Source organism: Piliocolobus tephrosceles, chromosome 14, assembly GCF_002776525.5.
Source record: "Piliocolobus tephrosceles isolate RC106 chromosome 14, ASM277652v3, whole genome shotgun sequence".
NCBI classification, from domain to species: domain Eukaryota; kingdom Metazoa; phylum Chordata; class Mammalia; order Primates; family Cercopithecidae; genus Piliocolobus; species Piliocolobus tephrosceles.
In genome coordinates this window covers 47,544,385-47,560,432 of record NC_045447.1, presented here as the reverse complement: position 1 = coordinate 47,560,432, position 16,048 = coordinate 47,544,385, and the positions used below count along the sequence as shown (strand labels likewise).

Genomic DNA, 16,048 nt, shown 5'->3' with positions numbered 1-16,048 from the left:
TTTTTTTAGTGGGGGGACAGAGTCTCGCTCTGTCGCCCAGTCTGGAGTGTAGTCAGTGGCACTATCTCAGCTCACTGCAAGCTCTGCCTTCTGGGTTCACACCATTCTCCTGCCTCAGCCTCCCGAGTAGCTGGGACTACAGGCGCCCGCCACCACGCCCGGCTAATTTTTTTGTATTTTTAGTAGAGACGGGGTTTCACCGTGTTCGCCAGGATGGTCTTGATCTCCTGACCTCGTGATCTGCCCGCCTTGGCCTCCCAAAGTGCTGGGATTACAGGCATGAGCCACTGCGCCCAGCCGGAAAGATTTCCTTAAAACAAAAGTGCATGGAATTTGTTCTTATATTTGTTTATTGCAATAATTCACTGTTGCATACCCTGATACCAAATTAGAGTAAGTACTGTATCAGAAGAAAAAAAAAAAAAACTAACACGTAAGTAAATACTTTTCCATACCCTGTTTTCCAAGTCAAGAATGACCAGAAAAAGTAGGTGGTCTCTCATATTTTTTTAGCATGTCCACTTTTTACTTATTGTTAAATTACTCAAGAGTCTCAAATTGTATAATGCTGGAAAAGAAATATGACAATTTCTGAGATTAAACTTTATTAAAGTTACTTTTCCAGAAAATTCAGTAAATATGGTAATATAGGAACAAATTTAGGCTCATAAGCCTTTTAAGTTTTTACATAATCTTTAATGATGTTGATCAGGAAATTCTTTCATCGGTGGAATTACTTCTCCAGTCTCCAGAATTGTATCACCCTAGGAAAACAAAGATAGTTAGCAGAAAAATCTTAAGTCTACAGAGGTGATAGTTCTATTCTGTTCCATGTTTATCACATCTCACATGGAAAATGTACTTGAGTTCTGGCATTCCCTTTAAAAGGACCCTAGACCAAGTAGAAGCTGTCTAAATCTGAACAATCAGTATTCAAAATCTTCAGGTACAGTGAAATAATAGGGAAATTTTCACTCAGAAACAAAATAATCAAAAAGGGCACAATAATTGTGTTCTCTAAGGGATAAAGGGATAATCTTTTATTTTGTATGGCCCCAATAAATGGAGGCCCCAGAAAGAAGTTGCAAGGAAACATATGCAGTTGCAGATAAGGAGGTAAATGTACCCCCAGCAACTGAATGTGTTAAGCAATCACCAGTTTTCTGATTGGCTTACATATTGAATACGGAATACAAACTTTGGCTAGGTAACTGGTCCAGGTGTCTTTTCAATTCTTGATATAGTGTGTGGGCAAAAAGGAATAGGCTTTGAAGCCAGAACCAAGTGGTAAGAATCTTGGGACCTCCACTGACAAGCTGTATAGTTTTAAGATTATTCAATTTCAGTTTCAGCCATGTGTTTTAAGATAACAGATTCTGTTAGCCTGCCAGTCCCTGAATGACTGGGAAGAGTAGAATTGTCCCCATCCCCACCCCAATCCCTGCCATTCCCTGACCGGTACTGCTCAGGATTATAATCCAATGAAAAAATAAATTATGTTTAAGCCATTATACATTTGGGCAACAATTTGTTTTCATAGCTAGCATTATCCCAACAGAAATCAGTGCCTTGAAGTGGCACTAATGCTGCCGTAATAAAAATCAAGCTATAGGGTACTGGCTTAGCAGTCTGGTAGCAAAGATAAAAATGGAAACAAAAGGCAGTGGCAAACTATTTAGCAAAATATGTCCTATAACTTGGAAGCAGACTGCCTAATGAACTTGAGGTTCTAAAAGAAGTAGCTAGAAAAAAAAGTTTATAGTATGTGTTTGGATCCTATTGGCTGCCTTGGGAATGTACTTTAAGAAGCATGAGCTAAGGCAAAAAGTGGCTGATTTGAGAGGAGACATAAAAATGGAGAGGAAGAGAGAACACCTTTGGTTCACGCTAGAGACTTTCTGTTCCTGACCAAAAAAAAAAGAAAGTTAATAGAATCTAAAAATTCGGGCCAGTCATGGTGGCTCATGCCTGTAATCCCAGCACTTTGAGAGTCCAAGGCAGGAGGACTGCTTGAGGCCCAGAGTTCAAAACCAGGCTGGGTAGGAGTGGGACCCTCTATCTTAAAAATAAATAAAAAATCAGGACCTTGTGGTATTGGAAAATCAGACTACTTCAGAATTCCTAAACAGTAAGTTAAAACACGAGATCTAAGCAACAGAAGCCCAATAAAATTCAAACAGAGGGACACAGCACTATGGCAAAGATCAGTTTAAAATGAAGGTAGCCTGGCCAGGCACGGTGGCTCAAGCCTGTAATCCCAGCACTTTGGGAGGTCGAGACGGGTGGGTGGATCATGAGATCAGGAGATCAAGACCATCCTGGCTAACACGGTGAAACCCCGTCTCTACTAAAAAATACAAAAATCTAGCCGGGCGAGGTGGCGGACGCCTGTAGTCCCAGCTACTTGGGAGGCTGAGGCAGGAGAATGGCATAAACCCAGGAGGCGGAGCTTGTAGTGAGCTGAGATCCGGCCACTGCACTCCAGCCTGGACGACAGAGCGAGACTCCGTCTCAAAAAAAAAAAAAAAAAAAAAAAAAATGAAGATAGCCTTTGAACCAGTCTGCCTCTGATGGCCTCCACATAGCTGCCAATGAGGTGAGAGAGGCAGATGCATAAGGACAAAGAAATGAGAGAAACTGGTAACTATGTATAGGAAAAACAGATACTGGCATGAGAAACTGACTAGAAGTAAACACATTAGATGCCTACCAAATATTTTTCTTTTCATACTTCCAAATGTTAAGGGAAATGGATGGACAAAGAAACCAAACATATAGTTTACAAAATCCTGCCAGAATGTCTGAAATTAAAACCACCTCTGGCATTCAACCTCCTGCAAGCAGGTGGCAGATTCTGAAGTCCATACAGCACCTAAGGAGGGCATGCTTCCCAATACCACTTAGATGTGGTCTAGGTAGATAATGAAAAGAACAAACCCCCTGGACAGAGCCAGGAACCAGGAAGAACTATGGACAAAGGTGTTCTTTCAAGAAAACAAAATCAGTGCCCATTCAAGTAATTTCTCACACACAGGGGTTAGGAGTGAGATTTCAGAATTGCCAAGAATCAGTGACTACTATGCTATCCAAATTATACCACTGAACAATGGGTGTGGTTGGGGGACAAGGATACAGTTAACCCGTCTTAGTTCACTGATCCTCAGATCAACAGAAGTCATGTCTAAACCTGACATACTATTGTACATCATCTGGAGATCATGGATTTGAGGCTGGGTACAGTAATGGAATGGAACTTGGGGACTTCTCCCTAAGGAGAGGGACTAAGTGTGTTATGCATGGGTAAAGAAAGATGCAAAGAGCTCTTTGGTGACTAGAAATATGGAATGTAGCAGAAACTCCATGAACAGGGGCCTGGGAAATAGCAAAGAGCACACAGATAATATTTGGGAAGATGACAGTGAGTTTTAGCTAACAGAATTTGAGCAGAAGTGATGTGAGCTACTTCTAAGCTTAGACCCTAAAAATCATCCCCTGAGACATCCTGCCCTCTCTATCACGATCTTGGAACCTCATATTCGAGAGGCACGGCTATAAGATTGAGGAGGATCACCTGATCCACAGTATTCTGTGATGTCAACAAGAAATAAACCTCTGTTTTGTTAAGCCACTGGGATTTGGAAGTTTGTTATTACTTGTCCTATTCTAAACATACATACAATGAGCATTCTTCAGTTCCTCAAAGGGGTCATGGCACAGAAACAGGAAAGAATCACAGTGGCAAAAAATACAGAAATATGAGAAATGCTACAGGATCCCTGATATGGTCTTCTGAATAGAGCTCTTCTTTTCCTTTGAACAGTAATGGCAAAATAAATTAACATTTAAACGGAACAAATGGAAGACTAAATAAATATAAATTGCCCAACTGGTAAAACCAGCAAGATAATTTCCTATTTTGAGACTATCTAGGCTATAACACACATCAATGTTACACAATAAACCAAAAGGAGAAATCCCCCCCCCCCGTTTTTTTTGAGGCAGGGTGCTCTGTTGCTCAGGCTGGAGTGCAGTGGCACAATCTCAGCTCACTGCAAGCTCCGCCTCCCAGGTTCAGGCGATTCTTGTGCCTCAGCCTCCCCAGTAGCTAGGATTACAGGCATGCACCACCATGCCCAGCTAAGTTTTGTATTTTGATTAATAGTAGAGATGGAGTTTCACCATGTTGGCCAGGCTGGTCTCAAAATCCTGACCTCAGGTGACCCACCCGCCTCTGCCTCTCAAAGTGCTGGGATTACAGGTGTGAGCCACCATGCCCGGCCCCTATTTCTTCCCCCCCCCCCCCCCCCCGAGACAGAGTCTCATTCTGTGACCCAGGCTGGAGTGTGGTGGCACAATCACCGCACACTGCAACTTCCGCCTTCCAGGTTCAAGCAGTTCTTGTGCCCCAGCCTCCAGGTAGCTGGGATTACAGGCATGCACCACCACACCTGGCTTTTTTTGTATTTTTTTTTTTTAGTAGAAATGGTGTTTCACCATGTTGGCCAGGCTGGTCTTGAACTCCTAGCCTCAAGGGATCCACCCACCTCAGCTTCCGATAGTGCTGTAATTACAGGCATGGGCCCCTGATACCCCCCTACTTATTTATTTTTTTTTTTTTTGCAATGGAGTTTCACTCGTTTCCCAGGCTGGAGTACAGTGGCACGATCTTGGCTCACTGCAACCTCCGCCTTCCAGTTTCAAGTAATTCTCCTGCCTCAGCCTCCCCAGTAGCTGTGATTACAGGCACCCGCCACCATGCACAGTAATTTTTGTATTTTTAATAGAGATGGGGTTTCACCATGTTGGCCAGGCTGGTCTTAAACTCCTGACCTCGTGATCCACCCACCTCGGCCTCCCAAAGTGCTGGGATTATAGGCATGAGCCATCGTGCCCGGCCACTCCCCCAACTATTTTCTAAAGCAGCGTTCCAACTGGGACAGTTGGCCAGTTTTGGTGGCCCTTCCTAAAATTCCCTTGTTGCAACAGATAATGATTACTGTGACTAAGTCATTTGATTAAAGCAAGAATCACACTAAGTTTTGTTATTTAAATTAAGGAATTTTGAGTTATGATAGTTCATTCATCATCTGTGACTAGAAATAGACAAGAACATAGTATGTATTCTACTATGCTAAATAATAGCCTCACAAACGGCTAGTAAAAATACCAACTACTGACTCATCTTTTAATGGTAAAATAACTCATTTCAAATTAGTACTATAGCTCACACATTCATAGTATAAAATTTTCTTTTTTTTTGAGACAGAGTCTCGCTCTGTCGCCCAGGCTGGAGTGCAGTGGCGTGATCTCGGCTCACTATAAGCTCCGCCTCCTGGGTTCACACCATTTTCCTGCCTCAGCCTCCCAAGCAGCTGGGACTACAGGCGCCCACCACCACGCCCAGCTAATTTTTTGTATTTTTAGTGGAGACGGGATTTCACCATGTTAGCCAGGATGGTCTCAATCTCCTGACCTCATGATCCACCCGCCTTGGACTCCCAAAGTGCTGGGATTATAGGCATGAGCCACTGCGCCAGCCCATAATATAACATTTAAAACACCCACTAGTGGATGTTAAGTTCACAGATGGAGAACTTAAGGTCAAATCTTGAATATGAAGTACAAAGCCATAGGACATGAGAGTTTTGAATTAATAACAGAAATGCAGTTGCTGTCACCATGCATGGATGTTTGCTCAGGCTCGTGCCCTAAGCTCTTTACCCAACATGAAACAGGACACAGTGAAAAACTTTTGGTACCTTCAACTCCCTTTAGGACAATCAAGATCACAAAACACGTTTTACAGCCAGGTTGAAAATAAATGTGCTCACTTCCCATTTGAACTGTAATTGTTACCCTTACGCTATTTCTTCCCTTTTTTTTTTTTTAAACAAGAATACACAAAACAGGTACTTAAACTGAAAGTGAGAAGGAAAGAACATTTTAATCTAATAATTGCTTGGAAGGGGAGGAAAAGGAGAGAGAAAAACAATAAACAAAAGAAAAATCAGAAGTTTTAAGACTTACAGGGAATATTCTGGCCTTCGTTTCAACTATGCCATATGGTTTTTCCTGTAATAAATGTTAACTCTGTATTAATTATGGTGTTAAGAGTTTCTTCTGAAAATAAGAAATAGGTCATACCCCAAATTTTAACTTAAGCTCCAAACTTTCACAGAACTCCAGATTCACATATCCAACTGTTTACTCAACATCTCTACTTAGCTATCAAATAGGTATCTCAAACTTAACCAGGTCTGACACTTAACTTCTCCCATCCCCAAACTGCTCCTCCCCATGTCCCCCATCTCAGTAAATGGCACTTTTATTCCCCCAGTTATGAAAGCCAGAAACCTTGACTCCTCAGCAGAGCCTGTTGATTCTATCTTGAGAATATACCCTGAATCCAACTGGTTCTCATCACCAGCCTTGTCCAAGCCTTATCATATTTTCACCTCAACTACCACACAGCACCTACTAGCCACCCTGCTTCCACTTGTGCCGTCCTATGCAAATGAAGTCTATTCTCCACACTTCAAGGCAGAGTACACTGATTCTTTTAAGATAGGTCACTCTGCTCAAAGTTTCATAATTCTTAGAGAAAAAGCCAGTCTTTTCTCCTTCACTCACTGTACTACAGCCACAGTGGCTCCCTTCCTAGGAGGCCAATTCAGTCAAGCCTGCTTGTGCCTCAAGGCCTTTGTACTTCAAGATTCCTCTACCTGAAATGTTCTTCTCCTAAATACTGCTTGGCCTGTATCCTCATTTCATTTATGTTTGTCTTCAAAGATCACTCCCTCAGCGAGGCCTAATTAAAATAGCAAGCGCTATCAGTCTCTAGTTTTTACCCTGCTTAATTCTTCTTCTATAGACTTGTTCTCCTATAACATAATATACCTCTTTGTTTATATATTTATTATCAGTCTCTAAAACTAAACATTTCATGAGGGGAAGGACTCAATCTGCTCTGCTCTGCTGTATCCTGGTGTTTAAAACACTGCCTTGCACATAAGAGGTACTACATAAGTAATTGTTGAATACATGTACTTTTAATGCATATACATCTGCACAAGATACCACTGCTCAAAATTTAAAAGATTATTGGCATGATATAAAGCATAGAGAACTGGAACATGAGAGAAACTCAAAATACAATGTGAGGACTTTAAAATGTCTTTACGTGCCAAAAGGCAAAAAGACACTGAAAAGTCATCTGAGAGATGCAGAATTCAATTAGGCAGCGAAGGAGTGAGCTGAAGCAAACTGGCTGCAATCTTACTGAAGATGCAATCTTTTACCTACTCAAATCAAGAGAAAAAGGTAAGTGGGTGGCTTTGGGACCTCTACTGACACAAAATGCTTAACTAAACATGTCAATCTATGGCTCAGGAAAAATCACCTGGAGGTGTGAACCCTCAGATAAGGAACCACATAACTACTGAACTGCCAACCTAGTAACTGCAGCTTGTTAAATTTGCTTCTCCTAGAAATGTCTTTTCGATCCCAGAAAAATGTAGTTAAATTTAGATATGATAAAGGAAGTTAAACCCAGAGTATAAATAAGTGAATGTGTCAACTTTTAAAAGTTCTGAAAACATTGGTACATTCCATACATTCTGTTGGTTAGAGTTTGTAATGTATAAGATAATCTGGCTAACAGAGGTTTTAAAAAATTAGGTTTAGGATTCTAGGTACAATGCATAATTGATTTAGATTTATGATTTCAGGTTGAAAAAAATTACTTCTTAGAATCATAAACTTACCATATAAATACTTCAAAATAAAATTGAACACACAAAATGTATAAATACAATTGAAAATATTTAAGATAATTTGGCTATGTTTGTAAATGGAATTGTTTCAGAAGAGTTCAACTTCAATTAATCCAAAGATGGTAAAAACAAAGGAGATTATTATTTTACTAGATGCATAGTTTAATAGAATTTTAAAACTGAATTTAAAGAATTAGGAGGCCGGGCGCGGTGGCTCAAGCCTGTAATCCCAGCACTTTGGGAGGCCGAGACGGGCGGATCACAAGGTCAGGAGATCGAGACCATCCTGGCTAACACGGTGAAACCTCGTCACTACTAAAAAATACAAAAAACTAGCCGGGCGAGGTGGCGGGCGCCTGTAGTCCCAGCTACTCGGGAGGCTGAGGCAGGAGAATGGCGTAAACCCGGGAGGCGGAGCTTGCAGTGAGCTGAGATTCGGCCACTGCACTCCAGCCTGGGTGACAGAGTGAGACTCCGTCTCAAAAAAAAAAAAAAAAAGAATTAGGAAAAAATTATGTTTTATATTTGAAACTAAAGAACTGAATATTAATCTGTATTTTAAGTCACTGTAACCAGTTCTTTCTGCACATAAAAATCACTCCTGGATATTAAACTTTCACTGACAGAAAGTAATATATTTTCTTCTCTAGGGTCTTACATGCCAAAATAGTGAAAACATAACAGATGTATAATGAAATGAAGTAGCCTTTTTATGAACATAAAGTTTTTAAGCCCATCAACAACAGAAATCTAAACTATTCTCTGACCCTTAGAGATATAAATTGTTAGCCCTTTTCAATGGCTGTAGAGAGAGTTTGTGTTGGTTTGTAATGTGAAAATCCCCTAACCCAACTCTTAATTCCTCTTAGAACTAATAATCTCAGGTTTGTAACACGTAAGACAGGCCATGTCCACTTGGACATCTCCAAAACTGCCATGGCAGCAGATGGTCCTAAAAAAATTCACTCTTTTTTTGTTTTTGAGACGGAGTCTTGTTATATTGCCCAGGCTAGAGAGCGCAGTAGCCCGATCTCGACTCACTGCAACTTCTGCCTCCTGGGTTCTAGCAATTCTTCTGCCTCAGCCTCCTGAGTAGCTGGGATCACAGGCACACGCCACCAAGCCCGGCCAATTTTTTGTATTTTAGTAGAGACGGGGTTTTGCCATGTTGCCCAGGCTGGTCTCGAACTCCTGAGCTCAAGCAATCCACCCGCCTCAGCCTCCGAAAGTGCTAGATTATAGGCAAGAGCCACTGCACCCGGCCTAAAAAAATTCACTTCTATCCTATCATCAGAAAGCCCTCCCTTCAAATCACCCTACTTATAATTTCCAAGGCTAGAGATTTTACAGTGATAAATGATTGTGAACTTTAGTTTTATCCCCAACTTAATCAACCACCAACTTCAGGTGTTTCTTCCTTTAAAAGTGTCTCTGGATTTATTCTTCTTCATCCCCGCTATCTTCACCCTAACCAGATTCTCAACTGACATCTACTAAAATCCAATGGCCTCCAGCTGATCTGCCCTGCTGTCAGAACTTTCTTCCCTTCAATTCACCCTACGTTTCAATATTTTTCTTCATTTTCCTCAATGTATCACATTCAAGTCACTCTCCCATTAAAAAATGGAAAGCTTCCCATTGTCTATCACATGCAGTTCGACTTCATCTATCTAAGTTTCAAGACCTTCCAGAAATTGGTTCCAGACTACCTAGTCAATAGACTTTCCATTCTAGTCAGCTCCTCAGTCTTAAGTACATATGGCCCGTTCATTACTGACTCCATATATTTGCTTCTAACAGGAATTAACTTTTTTCCTCCATACTCTTTCCCAAATTATACCTATCTTCCAACTTTACTATAAAGTCTTTGAGATCAGGAATTTGGTCTTGTATATTCTTTCTATAGCAATAAAGGAAGAGGACATGCTAGGCACTCCGTATTTGTTCATCAAGGGGCTTAATCTGCTTATTACATGGAACAAAGATGTCAGCAATCAGAATTTTAAAGAGCCTATACAATCAATAGAGAACACAATCAAAGAGAATAAGTCATGTTGGGGGCAGGGGTGTTTTGAAAACCCCCCAAAATTTTGGTTGTTTCACTCTCCTGTCAATAGGCTAACAGAAAAGCCAATATCCATTGCATTAGCTATAATTTGTTAGGCAGTCCTTAACTTCTGTCTTTACTCTGAAATAATTTTAAACGTACATAAGGCTGCAAGAATGAAATAAAAGAATTTTTTCCTTGAATCACTTTATAGTAAATTGCTGACTAGTTTATTACTCTAGTGTACTTCCTACAAAGACAATATTCTTAAAATAATTACAACTATCAAGATCAGGAAATTAGCACTCATACATTACTATCTCTACCTGGTCTAAAAAAATCCATTCATATTTTCCCAATTGTCTCAATAATTGTTTGGACTTACCAGAAAATCCCCTTACATGACATGTTCTCCATTGATTGTGTAGGCTCTTTAAAATTCTGACTGCCAACACCATCACTGTTCTTACAGATAATGCAATTATGCCTATTAATGAAGAATTGCATTTAGTTGGCATACATCTTTATTCTTCCTCAAACTGGAATAATATTAAAGCTGTTCTTTAACATTCATGTTCTTGACATTTCTGAAGGTATAATGCCTATAATGATGCAGAAGAGCCCCTCTGTTTGGGTTTATCTTCTGTTTCCTCATGTGAATTTAATCAATAAATTATATTCAGGTTATGCACCTTTGGCAGGAATATCACAAAAGTAATGCTGTGTTCTTATTTCAGCCTATCAAGTAATATATAATTTCAGTTTGCCCCATTATCGATAATGTTAATTTAGATGCCTTGACTAAGGTGGCATCTGCCAGATTTCTCTACTACAAAGACACTCTTTCTCCCTTTGTAACAAATAAGTACTTTGAGGATAAGTACTTTAAACTTAGTATTAGCATCCTCCTTTTTTTTTGAATTTTCTCTTTTTGATTGAGATGGGAGTCTCACTGTCACCCAGGGTGGATGAAGTACAGTGGGCAGCACAATCATAGCTCATTGCAAGCTCCACATCCTGGGCTCAAGCGATCCTCCTGCCTCAGCCTCCTGAATAGCTGGGACTACTCAGTTTTTTTTTTTTTTTTGTAGGGATGGGGATGGGGTCTCATTATGTTGCCCAGGTTGATCTCAAACTCTTGGCCTCAAGTGGTCCTCCCACCTCAGCCTCCCAAAATGGTAGGATTACAGGTGTTAGCCACTGTGCCCAGACTAATGTTAGCATCTTTTGATGTTCCTTAGCTGAATTAAATATTACTATGATGATTCTCAAATGGTAATTTTTCTATCATTCAGCAAATTATTGCATCAAAAAGCTTTCTTTTTGACCCATTTATTTTTTCACTTATTTATATCAGTTTACACTCATGGATTTTCATTTTATTCAGGTGACTATCATCTATTACTATCATTATTTATTTTGATGCTCAAATTGCCCTAGTAGGAGTCCTTGCAAACTGACTCTGTGTCCTTTGAAATATGTTCCCATCATTCTTTCAGCACTTCTTTACTTTCTGGCACAATAATATGTTCCAAGTTCATCTTATACTTTCTCTCCTCCCGCCCTGGAATCGGCCATTGCTCTGAGCTCTGGGTCCTTTCAGTGGGTATCTGTATTTAGAAAATAAGACCTGGCTTCTAAGTGTGCTAATTACTAAGGAGTGGCAATGTTTCCAGGCCCTCTCAGTGGACAGAACTAAAGAATATGTACACGCAGATACACACACATCCACATTTACATCTATATCTATTTCTAGGTCTATCAATACATTTTAAAAACCATGAGTTCATACCAGTACCTCCAATTCCATTCCACCACCACAAATTTTTCTTCCTTTTCACATACATAACTCCCTTTTCCAGCAGTGAGAATCCTGGGTCCCTTTATCATCAACATATGTACTCACAGGCATACCTCACCTTATTGCACTTTGCTTTACTGCACTTCACATATGTTGCTTTCTTATAAATAGAAGGTTTTAGTAACCCCGAGACAAGCAACTCTATCAGTGCCATTTTTCTTTTTTTCTCAAAAATCTTTATTGCTTTTCTTGATTAAACAACAAATGTAAAAATTCAAATATTACAAAATGACTTTTTAAAAAAAGTACATTATAACATGTTATAAAATAAATGTCCATTTCAAAAAAATTCAAGTATCATAAAATACATGATTTAGAAAATGAGTCCTCTGTAATCCAGTCCCACCCTCATGTCCCCCAGGATTACTGCTGTTCAGATCAGCATGTTTCCTTCCAGATTGTCTCTGTGCACCCACCACTTGCACTGCTGACATGAGCTCCATATTATCTGAGATGATAGTAACTATGACAAATGCAGCAGGAGCAGGGTTCAGCTGCCTTGCACTGAACAGCTTCCAGTTTCTACATAGAAACACTTTCTTCATAAAAGTTTGAAACTGCAACATAGTTAGCACTATGTAAATGTATCAGGTTGAATCATGAAGTTAATGATCACGCACCATTTTTGGCCTAGAAAAACGGCAGTTTCATGTAGTTCGACATAATAGCTATGGCCCTACTCATAGACATTGGGGAGGTTTCCTACTTTTTGCCATTATAAACAATTCAACAGGCCAGGTGCAGTGGCTCACGCTTGTAATCCCAGCACTTTGGAAGGCCAAAGTGGGTAGATCACCTGAGGTCAGGAGTTCGAGACCAGCCTGGCCAACAGGGCAAAAGCCCATCTCTACTAAAAATACAAAAATTAGCCAGCCATGGTGGTGGACACCTGTAATCCCAGCTAGGTGGGAGGCTGAGGCAGGAGAATCGCTTGAACCCAGGAGGCAGAGGTTGCAGGGAGCCGAGATCGCACCACTGCACTCTAGCTAGGAGACACAGTGAGACCCTGTCTCAAAAAACAAAACAAAACAAAAGGCCAGCAGTGAATGTCCTTGTATGTTCTTTATGGAGTACAAACATCGTAACCCCAAAGCACGACACCTCTCTCTTGGGCATTCAGAAGAGTCAAAAAGGATGGAGTTGCCCATGTGCCATGGAAATGGAGACCCAAGAGACAGCTGATGCATAAACAACTTGTCCCTCAAACAAGAGTGGCTAACTTCAGCCATAACACTGCTTTAGTATGGTGACCACACCACATGAGCAAACCAAATATTGGTAAAACCAGAGAACAGAAGAATTCCTGAGCTCAGGACAATTCTTATCCCTACTGACAACTCACAATAGTGAGTACCAGTGAGTACCCCAAAGCTGTCCTCTGGAAGTTAGGCTGTCAGAAGGTATAAAAAATGATTCAGGCCAGGCACGGAGGCTCACACCTGTAATCCCAGCACTTTGGGAGGCCGAGGCAGGTGGATCATCTGAGGTCAGGAGTTCAAGACCAGCCTGACCGACATGGTGAAACCCTGTCTCTACTAAAAACACAAAAATTAGCCAGGCATGGTGGCACATGCCTGTAATCCCAGCTACTTGGGAGGCTGAGGCAGGAGAATCACTTGAATCTGGGAGGCGGAGGTTGCAGTGAGCCAAGATCGCACCACTACACTCCAGCCTGGGCAACAAAAGTGAAACTCCATCTACAAAAAACAAACAAACAATGATTCAGAAATGTACTGAAATCAGATTTGCTGGAAATATTTTTTAAGGTTTTTTTCCAGGAGCTACTGGACAAAAAAAAAAAAAAAGGCACCTGTTAAAATTATGCTCACGTCAGGCCTCGAGCAAAGACGAGAATGTGGTGTGTACATGTCACTGGCACTTTCACACAGGCCACTTCCTCTTCAACCTTGTCTCAGGTTTGTAGATTCTGTTCAGGTCATAGCTGGTCTTGGATGGTTTTCTTGTGGCAGACAATGTGCACTAATTTTAGGTTCTCTGACATAAAAAGCAGGCCATAAAAATATTCCTAGTCCACATCTCTTCCGTCTTGTTCTTTAATTGCTTCCACCCAGTGTAGGAATGATGGTACGTTTCTGCTATTATGTGATCCAGGTTCCAGGTGCTGAAGAGGATCCTGCTCTCCCTGTTACTGTAGGGGTTGATGGAGTATCTCCACAAGCAACCATCCATGTCAAAGGGACTCTGGCAGCAGAACTAGCCTTCTGGTGTACAGAGACGGCTGCCACCCTTGGCTCCTCTGTCGAAGTAGATGCCGTTGCACTGCACAGACTAGAGCTTCTGGCATATGGAGTGGAGGACCTGCAGGAATTCCTCCTGAACCTCTGCACCCACCATGGAGGAGCAGGAGCTCACCTCTCTCAGGTAACTCTGGATCTGGCTCTCACAGCTGTATCTCAGCCAGACTTATTCCAAAATTGGGACTCCAAGCCTTCAAACCACAGCGGGTCCTCAGCCGAGTGTCGGCTGTGATGTTCTGGCTGACATTGTACAGGAGGTCAGCCAGCAGCCTCTGCCTCTGCGGGGCCTGCTCATCACACAGTAGCTGTCGGGCGGCCTGGATGAGCCAAGCGTGCGGCTCGTGAAAAGCACTGAGGAAGCACCCGATGTCACTCACATATCCCTGCCAGGCCTGGCCCGAGGTGAGCAGCACAAGCTCAGCATTGTCGATGACGCTGAGTAGTCTTCGGTCAGCTCCATGCCATCCTCATACAGGCACAGCCGGGAGTTGTGCTCAGGGAGCTGGAAGCGGAGGCAGGACTTGCGCAGCACCTCCCTGCAGCTCCTGCCTGCCACGCCAAACTTCCTCCGGCTGAACAGGGCCCGCAGCGTCACGGTCTTGGGATTCTGGAGCACTGCAGATGTCCTCAAGGCCTCTGGGCCCTGCAGGGAGCGGCACCTGCTGGCCAGCTGCTCAAGCCGGTCCTGGCCCTGGCCACTGGGGTCTACACCAGATGTGCTCTGCAAAGCTGGCATGGGCCGGGCCCCAATCCCGGAAACTCAGTGCCATTGTTCTAAGAGCGTGTGTTCACTTCCCATCTCTGTGCAGTATTTTGGTAACTCTCCCAATATTTGAAACTTTTTCAGATGGAGTCTCGCTCTGTCACCCAGGCTGGAGTAAAGTGGCAGGATCTTGGCTCCTTGCAACCTCATTCTCCCAGGTTCAAGGTATTCTCCTGCCTCAGCCTCCCAAGTGGCTGGGACTACAGACGTGCACCACCACGTCTGGCTAATTTTTGTATTTTCAGTAGAGATGGGGTTTCACCATGTTGGCCAGGCTGATCTCGAACTCCTGACCTCAGCTGATTTGTCCGCCTCAGCCTCCCAAAGTGCTGGGATTACAGGTGTGAGCCACCACGCCTGGCTTCAAACTTTGTCATTATTGTTATATTAATATTTGTTATGGTAATCTGCACTCAGTGATTCTTGATGTTACTACTGTAAATTTTAGGGGCAACATAAATCACACCCATATAAGATAGTGAATTTAATCAGTAAATGTTGTGTGTTGTGACTGTTCCACCAACTGGTCATTCCCCACCTCTCTCCCTCTCCTTGGACCGTCCTATTCCCTGAGACACAACAATATTGAAATTAGGCCAACTAATAAAACTACAATGATCTCCAACTGTTCAAATAAAAGGAAGAGCTGCATGTTTCTCACTTTATATCAAAAGCTACTTGGTAGGCTGAGGCAGGAGAATTGCTTGAACCTGGGAGGCAGAGGTTGCAGTGAGCCAATATGGCACCACTGCACTCCAGCCTGGGTGACACAGCAAGACCTTGTTTCAAAAAGGAAAAAAAAAAAAAAAAGATAGTGATTCCTCTGATGGATCAAGGCAAAGTAAATGGAAAATCTTCTGGGAAAGAATTTACCATCCTATATGCCATTGAGAAGATTCGTGATTAATAAGAGGAGGTCAAAGTATCAACATGAACAAGAGTTTGGAAGAAGTTGATTTCAACTCTTGTGGATGACTTTGAGGGGTTCAAGACTTCGGTGCAGGAAGGAACTCTCAATGTAGTGGATATAGCAAAAGAACTAGAATTAGAAGTGGAGCCTGAAGATGTGACTGAAGTGCCTCAATCACATGATAAAGCTTGATAGATGAGAAGTTGCTCCTTTTGGATGAGCAAACAAAGTGGTTTCTTGAGATGGAATCTGCTCCAGGTGAAGATGCTATGAATATTGTTGAAATGACAACAAAAGATTTCAAATATTACATAAACTTAGTTGATAAAGCAGCGGCATGGTTTCAAAGGCCTGACTCCAAAAGTTCTACTGTGGGTAAAATGCTATCAAACAGCATCTCATGCTACAGAGATATGTTTCACGAAAATAAAAGTCAA

At 41.8% G+C, this 16,048-nt stretch overlaps 1 protein-coding gene and 1 pseudogene across 3 annotated transcripts in view; both read right to left on the bottom strand.

Annotated features, from left to right (window-relative positions):
* Nucleotides 1–508: 508 nt before the first annotated feature.
* The window catches only part of NDUFB6 (NADH:ubiquinone oxidoreductase subunit B6), a 25,368-nt gene continuing 9,828 nt past the window's right edge, over nucleotides 509–16,048 (bottom strand). The window contains exons 3-4 of one of the 3 annotated variants that reach the window (XM_023203914.2): nucleotides 6,028–6,072; nucleotides 509–764 (exon numbers count right to left, since the gene is read on the bottom strand). In XM_023203914.2, coding sequence (XP_023059682.2) covers nucleotides 696–764; nucleotides 6,028–6,072 — 114 coding nt within the window. In that variant the 3' untranslated portion in view covers nucleotides 509–695. Of the gene's footprint in view, nucleotides 765–6,027; nucleotides 6,073–14,984; nucleotides 15,879–16,048 lie in introns of those variants that run through there. The other 2 variants (XM_023203915.2, XM_026447146.2) reach the window with 2 other exon arrangements.
* On the bottom strand, nucleotides 13,280–14,896 carry LOC111537236 (annotated as a pseudogene).